Source organism: Marmota flaviventris, chromosome 15 (assembly GCF_047511675.1).
Source record: "Marmota flaviventris isolate mMarFla1 chromosome 15, mMarFla1.hap1, whole genome shotgun sequence".
NCBI lineage: Eukaryota > Metazoa > Chordata > Mammalia > Rodentia > Sciuridae > Marmota > Marmota flaviventris.
The window spans coordinates 19,304,845-19,324,628 of record NC_092512.1 but is presented as its reverse complement, the minus strand read 5'-3'; the positions used below and the strand labels follow the sequence as shown (position 1 = coordinate 19,324,628).

Here is a 19,784-nt window from a genome sequence, read left to right as displayed (position 1 = left end):
CTATTTCCCTTCCTCTACCTACAGGTCTTCCTTCTATTGATTTATTTCCTTTTTTAAAATTGGTGCTTTTTTGTAGGAAAAAACATAAAGGTGGAATTCACTATGGCATATTTTTATACATGTACATAATTTTTTGTCAAATTCAAATATTTGGATTGTTTTGATATGATAATTTCCTAGCCCCAAGCAACCAAGGGATATAAATGGAAGGAAATTCCTTTGGGTGAGATTCATTGAATATTTCCTTTTCTGTCCATCTGATGACGCACAGGTCAAGAGGAAGGAGCACTTGCCTTCCAATGGCCAGATGACCCTTCTCTTGAGCCAGAAAAACCCAGACATTTGATTCAAATAAAGTAAGCCACCTCTGAATCATCATTCTCCTCTTCACCATGTGGACACCACACAAACACACATACACACAAACACACACACACACACACACACGCACAATGGTATGTCTGATGTGGGTGAAAGAAGAGGGAATTCCCTCACCATGTTCTCAAAGTTAACATGGTGTATACTAAGGAGTTCAGGACTAAATTGGAAAAAATAATCTGTTTTTTTATTTGAAAACATCTAACAAAGTTCGTTTCAGAAAGTGGTGATCTTTTAATGTCCCTGATGGTCATAAGTCCTGGAAAAGCTGCTGCTAGGGAGAGTCCCTGACATGGTACCTTTCATTAGAATGCTGTTTCTTCCCCTGGCCCTGTGAAAAACCCAGGAATCTCAGGGTGATATCCGAGGGCAATGTCTCATCCAAAAGAACAGGGAAGAAACCTCACAAGCAGGCCTGGCACCTGCTTTTCATTAGGGAGCCTCACTGTATTTAGAGAAAGAGTCCAGCTGTTTAAGCCTATGAGCTGCACAGGGGGACAGTCACCAGCACCCTAATCCCTAATTAGGAAGAGTTGTAAATACATCATTTAAAACTTACAATCAAAGAGTCCTGAAAAAAGTTGTTAAGTATAAGATTGGCTTTTTTTCCCCCTCACAAAACATCATATTTAATAGGCCTTGGCAGGCCAGCTGATTGGGGCTTAATCTACGTCTAAATGAGGTAGGGGGAAACCAGGACATTTTCTTTGCTAGGACATTTGGGGAAGAGGAAGAGGAGGACACTACTGAGTGAGAACTCACTCTCTACCATTATTAGCTTTACTCTTACTGAAGATAACCTTAACACAAACTTCTGAAGCAGGAACTTAGCCCAATATTATAGGTGGGTCTTGCAAAGCTCAAGCGAGATGAACACGTCACCATCTGGGACATTCAATGTTCAGAATCCAAGTTCTTTCCACACTGTGTCACATCTTCCCCATGGAGGGGTATGAGATGGGACCAAAGCAGAGAGTTTCTCAGGTTTCTTCTTTCATGAATAATGAATGTCAGAGTTTGGGAAAGAAATAGGGATCTCTCTTGCTCATAGAATGAAGTGGCTTTTAATTGGAGCTCTGATGGAAAAAAGCATCCCTTCCTCTGATTCACTGTAGACACCTTTTAACTTTTACTAAGGGGTGATCTTTCCTGAAGCTGTCCTTTCTAATAGTTCCGAGTCTTTCTGTGCAGGACCTTGGGCCCTGCACTGGACCTACCTCCCAGTCCAAGGAGGACCAGGGATAGTGGCACAGAGGTAGTGATGACGCCATCTTGACTCCTCCTCTTTCATGGACTCTACTTCTACCACTTGCAGAATACATGAGTCAGCTCTCAACATGGTCATTTTATCCTTCCTCCATGTATGAACCTTGCACTGTGTCTTCAGATATTCCCAATTAGCTGATTGTGATGAATTTTAACTCCAATTGAACTCAAGTGGTATTTGTGGCCTTTATATAATGGAAGCAGCTATCTAAAGATGTTTTCAGTCTACACAGGATAAATTGAACACATTCACATTAACTGAAGCTGTGATTAGAACAGAAATCCTTTCCTCCCACTGTCTACAGGCATCTTTCAAGTTGTAACTGGGTTGCACCTTTAGTCGCTTCCTTTATTCTCTGACATCACTCAGCTAGCTCAGCTAGCTTTGTTATTCTTCTTTGGCTAGTTGATGAACAGCCTCATTATTTTCCTATTGAAGTGGAATTCAGCATATTAAGACAGAAAGATTTTGCAAAATTTAAAATAGAATGTCAACTTAACCAAATTCCTTTGGATATCTTTATTCTTTTCTAGTACACTCCCAAAAATGTTGCATGGAATCTTAATTTGCTGGCATTACATGTATAAATGTATTAAGTTTGGGTGGTTTATGCCTTTTCACTCTCAGGTCAAAACTCTAGTGTTTCTTGTCATAGAGCAGAGGCATCAAAGATAAAAGCTTCAGGGTCATTCCCAAAGGATTTTCAATACTGAGGGGAAAGATATGGGGGTATAAATTAGTCTTGAGGTAATTATATGAAGGCACTTATTATCTTGGACAAATTGAAGCAGAAATTCTACAAAACATCTGACTTTTCAAATACAATAGGTAGTACAAGAAGTAATACATGGTAATATGAGTTCCCTCTTTTAGAATGCTCCTTGGTGCCTGAGAAGTTGCACCTTAGCATAGTACTACTCAAAGAGTGGTCCATGGACCAACAGTATCAGTGCCACCTGGAATCTATCAGATATCATTCTCAGGCCCCATCCCAGAACTGTTTAATCTGAATCTTTGGGGGGTGGGGAGGGTCAGCAATTTAAGGTTTTTGAGGATACAAAAATAAAATTATTATGATGATTGTTTCCATTGCAGCTAAAGTTTGGAAGCATCATTCTTAAACATCTTGTAGGGAATCTTCTTCCTTTAGAGTAGAGCTGATGGAAATGTTGCAGATTTACATTGTCCAGCAGAGTAACCATCAGGTACATGTGACTACTGAGCACTTGAAATATGGCTAGCACAACTGAGGAAATAATTAAACTTCAATCATTAAAATTTACATAATCACCCAAAGGCCACTATATTAGACAACATAGGTCTGGAGATAATAATAATAAGAAGAACAATTAATAATACTACCTACTGATAACAAACCTGGAAGTGAGTCCTATTATTCCTATTACACCTCTGAGGTATTGTTCTCCTGTGTTTATAAATGAAGAGATTAAAGGATTAAGGAAATAATTAATAAAAAATAGAACTGGAATTTGAATCCAAGCCTATTTGAATTTAAGAACTTAATAGTCACCCCAATTGTGACTATAACCTTGTACTGCTTCCACAGAAACAGAAATAAAAGAACATAAAAGAGATACCATAAAAGAAGAGGGAAGACAATACTACAAGAAAAAAGATCCTAAGAAATTCAAAATTAGAGTTAATGGAAGACTTGCTGAGGATATGAGTGGCTATGTCACTCACATGATGCCCTCTTTACCAGTGTCCCCAAGAGACCTGAGAAAGGTTGGTCATAGATCTGAGAACCAGAAACAACCTGTTAGATCTCAGGAGTAGGAAAAATAACATTCTAGACCCTGCCAACTGTGCATTGTGCTTGCTGACAAAGGACTCTGGGTTAAATAGGAGTCTGCCTTAGCAAAGGTACAAGATTCTACAGTATGAATTTTGTCTATTAATGTTACCTTAGATTCATATTACTTTTCCAGTCTCTTATTTTACCTTTTGCCCAATTAAAGAATTAAATTATATGTGTCTACATATGTCTGTATATTTATATATGTTTTGATAGCTGTCTATCATCTATCTGTTTTAGAGGACAACATTCAAATTACTTATCACAGCAACATGAACAGAATTACTGACTATGACTCACTGGTATAGCAGGGGATAGTGAATGAGCAATGGAATTCAGGGTGACATAGTCTTGTTAAAGTCTGTTCTGTCATTGACTAGTTGTGTGGCTTTTGGCAAGTTACTTAACCTTTCTTAAGAATTTGCTTCCTGATTTGTGAAGGTGACAAGGGAATTGTGACTCTTTGATTAGATAGGCAATTTATTGTGACCCAGGACCATGCATTTACATGCACACATATGCATATACACCCCTGAATCAAAAGTTCTACAAAACATTAAAATAATATCTACATTGACATCTCCTTTCTATGTTATCCAATTTTGAAAAAGTTGGCTTTGCCTTCATTAATTGATCTTGAACCCACAAAAAGTTATTTCTTACTGAAAAGGGAAAAGAAAAGACATTATATAAAATACCTAGTGTACAGTGGTTACTCAATAATTGATATAGTGTAGCTACCTAATATATTTCCAATATTATTCTGTGAAAAATTACTCTGAATCGGTTCAGGTGGCTTATAAATAAGAATCCTATTAGTTCATGCCTCAAAGTTCCTGCCTTCCAGTAATCCACCTACTGGTTATGGATAGGAAAATGGTAACTGACGATCCAAGTTACCTGCCAGCTTTCTTGAATGAAGGCAAAGCAAGGTTTTTCACCATAAAAACCTTTGCTTATATTTCAGTTGGGCATACATTGCCTGGGTCAAGAAAAATTTACAGTTGCCTCTGAAATTTTAAGTACCTCAGAAGGCCAGTAATGGGAACTACTTTGAGGCCAGTGGCGGATGTATCCTTCCTACAAGAGTGACACAGTCAACCCACAGCCAGCCCACCCCCAGCCCACCCCCAGCCCACCCTCAGCAGTACTCACGGGTGGTGATTTCCGCAATGAGTTCTGCCGAGTTGTGGCACCCCTGTACAATGCTTCTGGTCCAATGGGAGAGGTCCCTGCTGATCTCTGCCCTGAAGAGGTGTGTTTCAATCCCTTGCTTGGTACCAGTTCGGGTTGCAAAGGACAGATCCATGCCAGCCTGAGGTGATCCCTTCCCTGGACCTGAATGTACCAGCCTGGGGTGGGGGTGGGAAGGAGAGATTGTTATCAAAATATTCCTTTATCCACTGGGCATATTACCTAGTAGAAGCTCCACATTGGTGATCTATTTTCATTTTTTGTGATCTCAAACCAAATGGATACACTCTACCCTTCCACGTTTTTCTGCCCATCCAAAGGTAGATTCAGATCAAGAAGCTTCCAAGAGCTGCACGTATTATTAAACTCAGAGGAGTCAAATAATGACTTTAACTTGTGCAAATCCTGCTATACTCATTCAGCAAAAAAGAAAATAAATGAGATAGAGAAGATAATTTAAATGGCTGTGTAAACTTCTTTCCAGCATTCCATTCCTGAGCCTCTACATGTCCCAGCATGAACATGAGATGGGAAAGTGAATCTGATGTTTCCTTGTGGGACTCAGTTCCCCTAGATCTTTGGTAGTCAGGAGGACCAGGCTGCAGTGCATATTCTTCTGGGTGGGTACTTTTGTTATGCAGATGATCTTCAAATGAAAACAAATAACTGAGGACTCAATTGAAGAAGCTGCATGCAGTCTGTTGATCCTTGCTGGAGAAAGAACTGGCACTGGAGACTCTTCACTTCTTGAGAAACAGCAGAAAACTGTAGTTTAGTGGGAATATAAGGGATTTTCAAGAGAGGGTTTTTTATTTTTTCTACGTAAGATTTTCTCAGTGACTTTAGAACTTATCCTTGGCATAATATGTGACTTGGGTAGTAAATAATTTTCTAAAAGGCCAGACTTAAAATGTGAAGAATCAAAGCGCTCTGAGCACCACCTTCTGAGCAGGCGCTGGCTCCTGCTTCTCACTCATCACCTTGAAAAGACTCCTGCTCCTTGATACCTCAATTCCTTTTGGGAGAGACTCTCATATCAATCATTTGCAGGGCAGCGTGAGTATAATTTTGTAAATGTTACTTCTCTCCAGGGTATTTGCATTTTCATCCTTATCTTTGAATACAGAGAGCAACACTTTACCATTTGCTAGAGAAATGCCAGTTGTCTAGCTCCATGGTGGATGGGAGGGTTATTTTCTTAGGCAAAGATCTTGTTACCTCTAGATTAACAATTGCTCAAAGGAAATGTAAGGGTAAAAGAAATTGAAGTTAAAGCGTAAAAGTTAAAGGGTAAAAGACCGGGTGTTGTAAAGTTTCTAAGCTGCAAGGTCTGAGTTAAAATGTAAAGGATTAGGTATTGTTAGGTTTCTATGCTACCTGCAAAACCTGAAATTTCTGTAGCTGTTGAGACAATGCTTGGAACTGCCCAGTAAATATTTCCCCTGACTATTGGTTGTTTAATAAGGGCTCTGTGTGGTCGCACGTAGGCATTGCAGGACCTGGACCAATCAGTTTAAATGTAACCCCCTCCTTAGGAATGACCTATCACTCCAGCCTGACCTGTTCCAGCCAATGAATGAACCAATCATGTTTAGGAGTTGTTATTCAATTTTCCCGTGCCTAATGATGATTTGTTCTGATGTATACAAAGCCCTCCGCCCTCCCCAAAAAGTGTACTTAAGCAGTGCTCAGCCCCTGCTCGGGGCTCTGGGCTGCTTTCCCTTCTTGAGTGGGCACAGAGCCCCAGCATGCTGGTTCAATAAATCCCCTTTTGCCAATTGCATGAGTGGTCACTTGGTGGTCTCTTTCTCCGACATTTCGTGGGATCCTTACAGAAATACAAAAGCTTATTTTCTTTCGTAAACCTAAATACTGTCACACAAAATTATCAATGGAATAAAGTGTATTTATAGCCTGTTGAATTTCTAGAAAAACAAGATTGTTGTATGACTCTGAGGCACTTTCTTTGGCTTATAAAGTTAGAATTTGGAAGGAAAGGTGGTGATTTGCAACCAGTTTGAAGGAAAAGGTTAGCTGAAAAGCCTTTTGGCTGTGAGGTTCATTAAAGTTAGGGAAGTCCATGATCTCCCTGGAAATAGAGTCTCAGACAGTGTGAAGAGAGGTGGCTGCTGGTGTGGTATCCATACGGGTTTAACCTGGCAGGCTGACACCCATTGGCTCCAGAGACAGGAGGGCATTTGGTAACAAGAAGCAAGCAAGAGTGACTGAAAAGCCTGAGAAGCTGTTGGAGGATTCAAAGCCAAGTACGACTGAAGAAACCAGGAAGATTTCTCTCAAAGTTTGATATAGATTTTAATGGAATTGAGGAACAGATAAAAATTAATTAGGAAAAATGTATCTATAGCAAACAAGAAAGGTATTCACTTCTTTTCTTGAAACCTTAAAACCTCTATCAGTGGGGCCCAGGTGGCAGGCTGTATGTTAAACTGAACAAGACAGAAGTTTGGGAGGCCATCACTAAGTTCTTACTGACTAAAAATGGAAAAGATTTATTTTTCAACTAATCAAGTGTGCATTATCTAATATTTATATTAAAGACCAGGTTGAGGGCTGGGGTTGTATTTAGCTTAGCTCAGTGGTGGAGCATTTGCCTCCCATGTATGAGACACTGAGTTTGATCCTCAGCACCACATAAAAATAAATTAATAAAAAAATAAAGGTGTCGTGACTACCTACAACTAAAATTATTAAAAAAAATAAAAAGAACAGGTTGATTTTCAATCTAAATAACACACATGTTGACTTATTTATTTTGAACAAGACAATATTACTACAGTACTTTCTGGAAACTCTGAGATATAAGCAAATTGTTGTTTCTACTATCTAGTGTGTATACTGATAATAAAAGAATATTTTCTTTAAATCTAAATTATAATAAAAGAATATTTTCTTTAAATCTAAATTAAGTGAAGTACATCAGGCATAAAAAGCTGCATTTGGACACCATTCAATTCTGTCTGCCATGTGTTAGATCTTTTTAAGAATCACTACCTCATATGATAGTGTTTTGAAATGAAATACAATAATCTGTGTATTGGAGCGAGCACAGAAATCAGCATGTGGTGTATACTCAATAAATATTTCCATGTCTTATACCTACCCTCAGTTTTCTTATTTTAAAAGTATAATTCCTGCCCCATAGCATTAGAATTAAATTTGATAAAATATATAGAGCATTTAGTTCAGTATTAGGTATATTGTAGTTAACATTCTATAAAAATTGGTTCCCTTATGCCTTGCTTGGCCTAAGTCATTCTGACTTTCCACCCTCTGAAATTCCATCCAGAGGGCGTCAACTCTGTCACAATCTGGTTCCAGCATAAATATGTTGTAAAGGCAGAAGCAAAGCGAGAACAAGATAAATCACCCTCATGGGGAATGTGGTGTATGTGTGTACGTGTGTGAACTTCTGACCAATATTTATTTTTCTGGAGAGACTATACAATTGAAGCCAATAATAACTGGAAAATTTAATTTGTTGGAAGATTCACACTTGGTAGCTCTGAGGATGAGAAATGATATTACTAACAGGATGTAACAAGGTGTGAGAAAGCCCTGTATCAGGTTGACCCATGTCATGTACCAGGAGTCATTGGTGTGGAAGCCCAGCATGGTACAGGAATAATGATGAGAAAAGGAGCCCTTGAAGACAGGGCTGTTGGTGTTCTGTTATCCATCCCATCACTAAATTCTTATTGATTAAAAATGGAAAGATCGATTTTTCAACTAACCAAGGGTGAAATATCTAATAATTATATTAAAGAAAAGGTTGATTTGCCATCTAAAAAATAGCACATGTGTTGAATTATGTGTTCTTCTTTTAATATGACAATATTAGTATAGTACTGTATGCAAACTCTGAGATAAAAACAAATTTGTGTTTCTGCTACTTAGTTTGTATATGGATAACAAAAACATTTTCTCTAAATTGATATTAAGTGAAATACATCAAATATCTGCTATATGCATGGATGCACACCCTCTGGATGGAGTATTACATAGACCTTCAAATTATTTATAAATACTATATGTAAGTGTGGGGAATAGCTGTCAATATATTTATTGTAGAGTCTTGAATATGTAATTCAACTATGTAAAATGGAAGCTTAGAAACAAATATATAAGAAAACAATTTTAGAGGTGTTTTCATTTCTTCTTTTTTTTTTTAGTTAAAATTTCCTCTTAAAAAATATACTACACAATTTAAAGGTGGATTGTAAAAAGCTATGAAACTGAAATGAACCCCAAACTTCCAGTTTTTAGAATCAGGGCTTCTATTACACTGAAAAGCATATAAATTCTGACTCAGTATGTCCTGAGTGTTTTGTTTGTTGCTTGTTTAGTGTTGGTGGCACTTCAGTGCTGGAATACTAAGTGGCTCAGCTATGCTGTTCTGCATTTGTTTATGTCTGGGTTCTCCTAAAAGGAATACATCCAGCTCTTAACACCCAGCCCCTGAGCCCTGGCTGTGGAACAGCCCTCCTCAGGATGAAATTAACTGATCCTCCACTGTGGCCTAATAATCCCTTACACTAAACAACTGGCCTCCAGTAAAAGACAGATAGGACAGATGCTGACACCTGCAAGCTGTAGTGATTCTTTTGGATTCAGGGTGTCCTGAGGGGCCATAGAGGAGCTTCCTGCTCTGTTCAAATTCCTTCTCTTCTCCTTCCAACAGAACACTGGAAATCACTACTCATTCATTCCATCAATGAATAAAGATTTTGCCATTCACCAGCTGATATTTTAAGCAAATATTTATTGATCACTGTCATAGACTGAACAGTGTTCCCTTCAAACTCATATACTGAAACCCTAATCCCCAATATGACTACATTTGGAAATAAGACTCCTAAAAGGAAGTTATTAAAATTGTGGGGTTGTAAGAGTAGGGTCTTAATCCAATTGGACTGTGTCCTTTTATGAAAAGGAAGAGACCTCAGAGAAACAGATCTCTCTCCCTGTGTGGCTACGAAACAAAAACCATGTGAGGACACAGCAAAAAAGGCAGCCATCCGAAAGTTAAGAAGACATCTCTCATTTGAAACCAGCGTTGGAAGCGCCTGCTCTTGAATTTCTAGCCTCCAGAGGTGCAAGAACCAAATTTCTGTTGTTTAAGCCACCCAGTCTATGGTGTTTGGTATGGCAGCCCACACCATATACAGTCTATGCAAACTCAAGGCTCAGTGTAAGCACAGCAGACATGGTCCAATCCCTGAAGAGACTGTGTAATTAGGAGAGATCCTTTCTCCCCTATAAACTCCTGGATCCTCTTTACTCCAGATGCAGCCCAAGTTCTCAGGAAATTGATTTCTCAATTACAGAACTGAGTCAAAGCCAGACTCCAGCAGAGGACCAGTAAAGGATATAAGCCAAGGTGGGTGAGTGAAGAAATGATTCTCCACTCACTGAGGCAACCTGCTTACTATGATGATCTTCCTCCAGAGGGTGAATCTGAACCTTTTGGGAAATTCTGGCACAATGAAGGTGTTATGGTTTGGATATGAAATGTCTAAAACCCCTAAATTCATGTGTAAGATAATGCAAGAATACAATAAGGTCTAGAGGAGAAACAATTGGGTAATGAAAGCCTTCTCCAATCAATTAATCTCCTGATGGTATTCACTGAGTGGTAACTGAAGGTGGGTACGGTGTGGCTGGGGGAATGGGTCCCTGGGGGTGGAGTGCCTTTGGGGTATATATTTTCTCTGCTTCTGATCATCATATGAGCTGCTTCCCTCCATCACACTCTTCCACCATGATGTTCTGTCTGGTCTTAAGCTCTGAGCAATTGAGCTAGCTGTCTATGGACTGAGACCTCTGAAACCATGAGCCCCAAATAAACGTTTCCTTCTCTAAAATTGTTCTTGTCAGGTCTTTTAGTCACAGTAGCAAAAATCTGACTAAAACAGAAAGACAACCTCATTTATCAAAATATGGAGAATTACTCATCCATAAAGAAGAATGAAATTATGGCATTTGCCAGTAAATGGGTGGAACTAGAGATTATCATGCTAAATGAAATCAGCCAGTCCCAAAAGTCAAATGTCAAATGTTTTTCTCTGATATGTGGAAACTAATCTGAAATAAGGGAAGTGGAGGGAGAAAGAATGAGAGATAAAAAGGGAAAAAGGTGGGGAGTAAAGCTTAGAGTAGTTAAAGGGGATTGAGGAGGAGGAGGAGGAAGGAATACATAAGGGAAAAACAGTGGAATAAATCTGACCAAACTTTTGTATGTACAATCATGAATATATCACAGTGAATCTCAATATCTAGTATATCCACAAAACACTAATTTAAAAAAATAGAACTGTGAGTAAATCTCAGAAAGATCAGTAGAGGCAGAGGAATAGTGGGGGGCAGTGCAGGGGACTGAATTAGAGTAAATTATTTTCCAGGCTTTTGTGACTATCAAAATGTTAATCCCAATGTTAATAAATATCTTAAAAAGAATTTTAAAAATTTAAAAGTATTTTTAATTAAATATTTTAAAAGTAATTTCTAGAAATATATTTGAAATAACAGGTTTTCTTTCTTTTTTTTAATACCTTCTCCCACTAATTGATTTTGAATGCTGACATTAATAACCTGGGGTTATGGAGTTATGGACATTCACCACCATACCACCTTAATGGGACTAACAGAGCTTATTGTTTAACAATTCATGGCATTTCAAAGAAGAGTCAAGGCCACTAAATGAGGTAAGCTGAAAATCCTTTCCCTTACCTCTTATGCTATGTGGGCCACCATGATAGCCTTAGTAGCTACTAGGAATAGATAGAGGAAAAATGATGGCCTAATACAACTTATAGTTGCTCTGAGAAATGTTTCTCTTTTGATGAATGAAATTATGCAAATTTGCATTTGCATTCTGCCCATGCCAAGCCAATAAAATAATTCTGGATATATAATATTGAAATATGCCTATCAAATATTGTGCTTACTGAGCATCTGCACACAGGTGGCTGACAGAAAACTCTGACTCAACATAAACTAAAGAAATACTCCACAAGGGCCTTAAGATCTTCAGAACCCAGTATGTGGCTTCTAAGTAACACTAAGATCCCCAAAGGCCCATGTCTACCCTAAAAGAGAGAAAGTTTACAAGGAGTCAAACCAGTATTCAAAAGAAGTAGTTATTTGGATGGGAAACTGAAGGTCTAAATGAGCAAAGGTTAATTAACAATACCAAAGACAACATAAGCTATCTTTTAAATGTCCTTGGGACAAGCAGATAGAAGCTGCCCTGTATCTTCAGCCTAACAATGATTCTGACTTGAACCTGAGGAAGGTGCAATGGAAGCCCAGAGGGAGTAGCATTTCTAAAAAAGAAGCACCACCTACTCCAAAGGAATTCACGTCTTGCCTGGGAGGATTATACCCAGATGTTCTGGGAGGACTCAAACACTCCAAAAGTGAAACTCAGGGGGATTCTTGGGGAAATCAGGGAGAACAAGTCAGAGGTTAAAAGACTGGAAAGGTGGAAATTCTATCTTGCTTTTCAAAACTTGGAATAAAATATATTCTGTAACCCTATTCCCAGCCAAGATTCTCCAATGGATTTTTAAAATATTCATTTCTGGCTTTGGAGAAGGAGAGAAAGTAGTTCATGGCAGGCTTTCTTATATTCAACAATTTCACTCAGAAACAGAATTACTAGAAAGGTAATAGATGCAATGAATATTCAGAAAGAACATGACAACAAAATTTCCTTCAATATCCATATTACACTTAAAATTATAAGTGTTGGTACAAAGTTCACTTTGTTAAATGACAATAGCTTTTAGGGTTCAGTTTAATTAGGGATGGAGGCAGAGAACTATCTCCAGACCTGTCCTGCTAAACATTTTTATCAATGACTTTTATAAAGTTGTAGAGGACATGAACATTTAATTAGTAGATGGTCCAAAATTGAGAAGAAAAACCACAGAATTAGGATGTAAGATAGCTAAGCACTGCAATTAACCACCAACAAGATAATAGTGAGGGAGACATAATGTAGAACCACCACTAGAAATTTAATTGGTGGTTAACTCAACCCAGAGCTGCCAACAGCTCTGGTGTGATTACTGGGATTGAGCAGGTGATTACCTTGTGTCCCCTGGCACTCATCAGATAGCACCTGAAATATAGCATTTGGTTCCAGGCACCATGCTTTAAGACAGTGCTTCTTAATCTTTTTGCTCCGTGAATACCTTTGGGAATATAATAAAGTCCCTACAGAGTAGGGAAGTCCCCTACTCTGAATAAATGATTGTAAATGCAGAAAGCAAGTAGAATTACAAAGGAAACCAGTAATGTAGAATATAATATTATACAAATATCATGATGTGAGAAGACAATGATCAAAACACTACTCAAAACTACTTCATAAAGAGAATAGTTTGGAAATATTTTGTCTAGAAAAGAGAAGGCTGTGTGTTAGGAATGGAGAGGAGGAAGGGATAAGCATAAGTGTCCACGTTTTCTGTGGAAGTGTTTAAGCACAGGCTGACAGTGACTCTCCAGGGATGTTAGTGAGTGTTCTCCCCTGTGGGTTTCTCTCTGGAATTTGACCTATCCAGGGGGACCCATGCTTGGAGCAGATGATTTGTTTCTTTGGAGGTAACATGAGGTAGAAGCACTTCTAGCAGAGCTGGAACCCATGTTCCAGTCAGGTGCCCATTTACTAAGCAGGTGTTGGGGTGCACAAAAGCTGTTGACCACAGGTAATCTATAGGAGCTCATGTCCAAGCATACACCACATGATCTCCTCCTCAGAAACAAACCCCTTCTGGATCTTATCATCATTAATCCATTTCCACATGATTTTATGATTACTACCTTTTAGACCTCATTCATCAAGGTCATCCCTACTGATTTCATGGTCTCTAGCTCTCTACTTGATACATGGTTGGTGTTCAATAAATGTTGGTTGAATATCTGCATAAATGCATGTTTCTTCCAAAGTTTTTTTAAAATTGCATTCAATTTTGAAGAGGAAAGTGTGTGCGTGCATGCAAGTACACACACACACACACATACACACACACACAATTGATCTATTTAAAAATGTTTGTAATTTGGGGCAAACAAAAGCGCTTCCTAATGTACTTTTTATTCGTAGTCCACACTTAGAAACACATTATTGTAGGCAGATTTTGAGAATTGAGTGCCAAGTAAATGTCAGTGAACATTATGATTTTTAGAAGTCACCATTTGGACATTTGAAAGGTAGGGCTGTAATCTGCCTAGGTTTCTCCCATTCTGCCAGGAACAGCCTTTTTACATTCCTCCCAAGACTTTCCCCAAAGATCTGTCCTGATCTGCTGTCTCCGGGGACTCTGAAATAGCTATTATTTATCTTTCAATTATTTTACATTTTAAGCTATTTGTGTATCCTTAAAAATATGACCATCTGTCTTTTATCTGTAGCAGGAACTAAACTACAGCAACCAAGAAATTGCTATTGCCCGAGAAAAGATAACTTCTTTACCCAGCCAGGAAAAAGTACTGGCACCCTGGGACAGGCTTTCAGGCTGCTATTCACACCCAGTTTCCAGTCATCCCTGAAACTGCTGGAGAACCCTAAGGACATGCTTTATTTCCTGGTTACAAAATATAGATACAGATATATAGTTAATGTCTTTATTAAAAAAATGCTAGTGAACACTGCATGGAAGAGCAGTTATCACAGATGTATTGGGGAAGCCACCATTATCTTTAGAACATAACTTCTATCAGGGAAGCGATTTTTATTTGATTAGTCCCTGCTACATTCTTAGCACCTAGAATCATTCCAGGCACAGAGAAGGCACTCAGTAAATATTTGCTAAAAGAATGACTGAATGAAGAGCTAGAACACAAAGAGGATGATTGTATAAGAAATTTGTGACTAATGTCTCCCCTCACAACCCTTAGCCCCTCAACCATACAGAACAGTAGTGGCTAATGCTAGTCCAAAGAATGTGGGTTCGTGTCCACTAAATAATAATTTCCAGATTACTTTAGCTATGGACAAAATTAATCTTATAAGGTAACTAGGATGAACTATTTCATGAGAACAGCCTAACGTCCATTTCCTGTTTCTTCCTTTAAGTCCACTTTAGCAACTGGTTTTTTTAGTAGTAACTTTCTGATTTATTGAATTAGAGTTAGCTTTTGGGGTGTAGGGGGTGAGAAGTTGACTATTTTTTTCAAAACAACAAAAAATCATTAAGATTTCATGTTCACTGCAACATGGATCCAATTCAAAGAGATGTATATAAATAGATCCTCAAATCAGAAAGAATAAAATGTCTTTAAATTATTTCAAATGCCCAAAGTGGTATATCCCAGGAGGCTCAGACTGACTGTGAAAAGACCACTTCCAGGTCAAATCTTTGTCTAACTAACATTCCTGCCACATATCAGGACAAGCGTTTCTCTACCAACAACTGGGCTACTGGGTTTCATGTTGTTTCCAAATCCTCAGATATGGCTTCTAGCCTGACTGCTTTTGAGAAAAACAAACATGCAAGAAAAAAAAAAAAACCCTGTCTCACAAGGGATGCTTATGCACTCATTTAATTCTGGATAGGTGTTTGGGAATGTTGCATAAAATGTTCCATACAAAAACATTATTATTAATATCCTTAATTAAAGCAACAACAGTTGCAGCACACAGATTCAGCCAAATTAGGAAAATTACATATTAGGTAACTGGGTTGCTAAGCAATATTACATCCTCATTTTACTTAATTGCTGTAATTAGCATCTCCCACCAGATGCCACAATGCAGGCCACACACAGAAAGAGAGAAAGAAGAGAGGAGAAGGGAAGGGAAGAGATGGGAAGGCTAAGGGAAGAAAAGGGGAGGGAAGGGGAAGGAAGGAAAAGACACTGGTTAGATCCCTTAAATGGTTCTGGTGACTTCAATACTCCCACCTACTGGCCACTCCAATAAAGCCAGCCGTCAATAGATGTTCTAGGGAAGCGTAGGGCAAAGAGTCACTGACAAATACCCAACTGTCAGGTGGAAGGGGCTGACCCTGAACCCCCTGCCCCCTCCAGCAGGAATAGCTGATCAATTGCCTCATTTCTAACTTCTAAACTTCTTCCTTTTGAATATGATTTTTCATATTCAAATAGTCAGGCAAGGTCCCATCTTCCAGAAAGCTGACATTACTGAGGGATATTGACTTTAAACAAAGACAGAAGCAGCAGCATCAAACAGTTTGAGAACATTCTAGATTCTTCAGTGGTATTTATCAGGTGGAGACAAGTGATTGTCTTCCATACTTTCACCAATGGTCTCATGACCTTTCATAGCTACCAGCCGTAGTAATACAGAAGGAGGAAAGTGACTGCCCACCATGGGAAAGTTGGCATGGATGTGTCTCTTCAGGCTCTACAGTAACTCTTTGAAAGTGGTATTATAATCTCCACTTAAAACGGAGAATCCATGGCTGTGCAGTAAACCAGTCCCCAAGATCCCTCAGAGTCCAGAATTTGAACCCAGCTTCATAAATGTACAGAGTCCCCACTCTTTCCATCGTACCAGGAAAGGGGGCCACACTCCAGCACATCCGCTATCGGAGGAGAAGGAAACTGAAAGGAAAAAGTGGAACAATGACCTACCATCATCCATGAGCTTAATTTACCCATCTGTTGCTCCTCTCTAGAGGAAAATGGGACTCACTATCTAATGGATGTTCTCACCTCATAATAGTTCAAAGTCTTGGGGAAATTTTCCCTTTGAAGTTAGATCTGCCTTTTTTTTTTAATTTAGCACTGTTAGAGCTATACTTTTAAACACATTTTCTTGAAACTTCTGATTATCTCTTACATGTTCTCTTGTCTCATCTACGCTTTAATTAGTTCAACATATGCCACAGTGTGTGTGTGGAATACATATTATGAAAAAGATCTTTGAGAATTTCTCCACGTACGGAAATGGCAATTAAAAACCAATTCTGTTTGGCTGGGCAAATGAAGCCACAGGTGAGTAACCTGAGCAATCAGTTCTTATAACATTCGGTTTTCTATTTTTTTCACATTTTTCTTTTTTAAAAACTTCCTCCCATGGGTCCCTTCCACAATGTTGGCCCCTAACAGAGACCTGTTAAAAGTTTCTTAAATTGTACTGAATGTTCCTACCTCAGGAAGGAATCCACTCAGGGGCCACGGACAAGAGGAATCCAGAGCTAGTTGTGTAGATGGGGTAAGGTGTTCCAGTCTCCCCATCTCCTTCCCAACTTCCCCAGTCCCTACAAGCTAACTGATACTCTTTTGAAACTCAGTCCTTCCATATCAATAACATTAAGACACTAGGGGTCCCTGATAAAACTTATCAATCATTCACACTCTAATTTCAATTGCTAACATCTATCAATCACTTATTTCTTACATCTAATTCATATGCTTAAAATTTACATAGATAATCAGTCCTATCAATGAGTGTGTGAAGTAGAAGACACTCTTGCCCATCATATGGATGAAGAGACTTGTGTTCTGAGATGATATTTTAGCCAAGCCTTCGGATTCAACTCTTTGATTCCAAAGTCTTTAGGATCTTTCCACTCTGCTTTCTGTCACCCACAACCCCTGAGAATCTCACTGTTAGTAGGATGGAGACAGGGGCCATCAGCCAGTGAAATCCCCAGGCATGTGGGTACAAATGGGATGGCTGGGAGAGGATTTGACAGGGTATAGATCCTTGGGCATATAGATCCTTTCATGCCACCCTGGGAAATGTCCATGGACTATGCCCACATTTCCAGAGTGAGATGCTTCTCAGGCTTAGCACAAAAACCACAGTCTGATTATAATTCTCTCCCTCCCCTTTTTTAGTTGTAATTGGAAACTTTATTTTATTTGTTTATTTTTATGTGGTGCTGAGGATGTAACCCAGTGCCTCGCATGTGCTAGGCGAGCGCTCTACTGCTGAGCCACAACTCCAGTCCCCTGATTAAAATTTAATGTTTGACAAATACAATTGGCAATCTCTCCCAGTGGAAAGACTTACTAAATTTTCTAAGGGTAGCCTGAGGGCCCACTACTCTTAGCATATAGAAACAGGTTATTTCCTTAGGTACCAAAGATAACCTAACATGTAATAGAAATGCTCAGTGTCCCTGGCTGCTAGGTGGCATAATAGTAAAGAAGCGTGCATCGGTCAGGTCCTCTTTCAAGGTGACCCCACACCCTCTTCTTTGGCTCAAAGGTTGGTAATCTGGACTTAGAGCAGCATCACTCATTTTACAAGCTCTATGTTTTTAAAACTTTTGCCAGCCACTGGACTGACTTACATCTCCTCTAAAATTCCAGAACTATTGCAAACTTAATCTTCGCTCTCTGTAGACCCATCTGACTTGCCAATTATGACAATAATGACAAAAACCTAATACTTTACTTCATACGGGCAAGCATACCTTTTTAAAAAATGTTCAGCAATGTCAAATAAACCTTGGCTAAGCAAAATATATTTTCCCGAGGACTCATAACAAGCTGAGGGGTGAGAATAGCTAAAATCACAACATGTTTGCAAACTTCCTGAGTGTGCTGCCATAAATTGCACCATCAATGCACAGAGGCACCATGAAGGTTGATCAGTGGGAGAGAAGACTGCTCGTAAACTTCTCTGCATGGCATTCGACACCAAGAACATGTCGTGAACATTCCCGGCACCACTGCTATGAAACACAATCAAATTTTCATCTTCCAGAAAAATATAAATTAGATGTGCCTGGGCCTTAACAAAAAAAAAAAAAAAAAAAAAAAAAAAACAACACCCAAACAAATAAATCAACTGTGAACTGTCTGAGGAAGTAACTCAATTTAGAAGAAACCTGTTTCCTACTGGCTATGGTCCCAGCCAGCCTCTCTTGTGTGAGGGAACAGACAGACTTTGACCTTCTGAACAAAGCTCCCCAGCACTGCTAAAGGGAAGGGACGGGGCTGACAGTCACCCAGTCTGGGTTTGTGCTAAGCTTTATGCCAGAGAAGGCTGGATATATGTCCTTCTATAAAACAAGCAATGAATGAACCAATGAGCTGTGCACCTAGCCCTTAATTTATATATCGAAATCCTCACTCTCAATGTGACGCTATTTGGAGGTTGGGCCTCTAAGGAGCTAATTAACATTAATGCATTCATAAGAATGGGGCCTAAACAGAGAAGTCCACTATTATGCATATTTATAATGCACCAATTAAAAATGATCTTATAAAAGAGGGGAATGGGGCCCAATGTAAGAAGATCTGTGTTCTATATAGAGAGACAGCAGAAAGCTTGCACTCTTTTCAGGCATGCACAAAAAGAGAGGTCATGTGAGGACAAGTTAAATGGGGGTAGCTGACCACATGCCAAGAAGAGAGACCCCAGAAACTGACCATGTTGGAATCCTAATGCTGGACTTGCAGCCTCCAGAACCATTGAAAAATAAATTTCTGTTTTTCCAGCCCCAGTCTAGAGTACACGTTGAGCATCCTTAACATGAAAATCTGCAGTTCAAAACTTTCTGAGCACCAACATGACAAGTCTACACCATTGAATTTTGTTTCATGCACATAATTATAAAAAGTGTTGCATAAATTACCTTCAGGCTAAGTGTATAAGGTGTTTAGATTAGGATCCCTTTCTGCAGTATCCCATTGTGTATGTGCGAACATTCTGAAATCCAAAAACATCCTGCACGCTTGTAATCCCAGCAGCTCAAGAGGCTGAGACAGGAGAATCATGAGTTCAAAGTCAATCCTTAGCAATTTAGCAAGGCTCTAAGCAATTCAGTGAGATCCTGTCTCTAAATAAAATACAAAATAGGACTGGGGATGTGGCTCAGTGGCCAAGTGTCCAGGAGTTCAATCCCCAGTACACCCCACCCCCAAATAATATCAAATCTGAAACACTTCTGTTACCAGATAAGGGGTATTCAAATTGTATTTTGTTATGACTAAATATCTTATTTTAATTTTCACAATCGTTCTGCAGTAGGCATTATGGTCCCATTGTTCATATGAAGAAACTGAGGTCAGAGAGAAGTAACTTGCTTATGGTCATACTGGGTAAACTGGGGCTCAATTGAACAAAACTGGAGTGTGAACCCAGATCTGTCTAATCCGATACAGTGAAATAACTTTTTCCCTTGC

The 19,784-nt window shown here is 39.0% G+C and overlaps 1 protein-coding gene across 1 annotated transcript in view; it reads right to left on the bottom strand.

Moving 5' to 3' along the window:
- Sntb1 (syntrophin beta 1) overlaps nucleotides 1-19,784 on the bottom strand; it is a 234,014-nt gene that overhangs the window by 9,535 nt on the left and 204,695 nt on the right. The window contains exon 5 of the mRNA XM_027949527.3: nucleotides 4,617-4,813. Within this exon, the coding sequence (XP_027805328.1) occupies nucleotides 4,617-4,813 (197 nt within the window). The remainder of the gene's footprint in view (nucleotides 1-4,616; nucleotides 4,814-19,784) is intronic.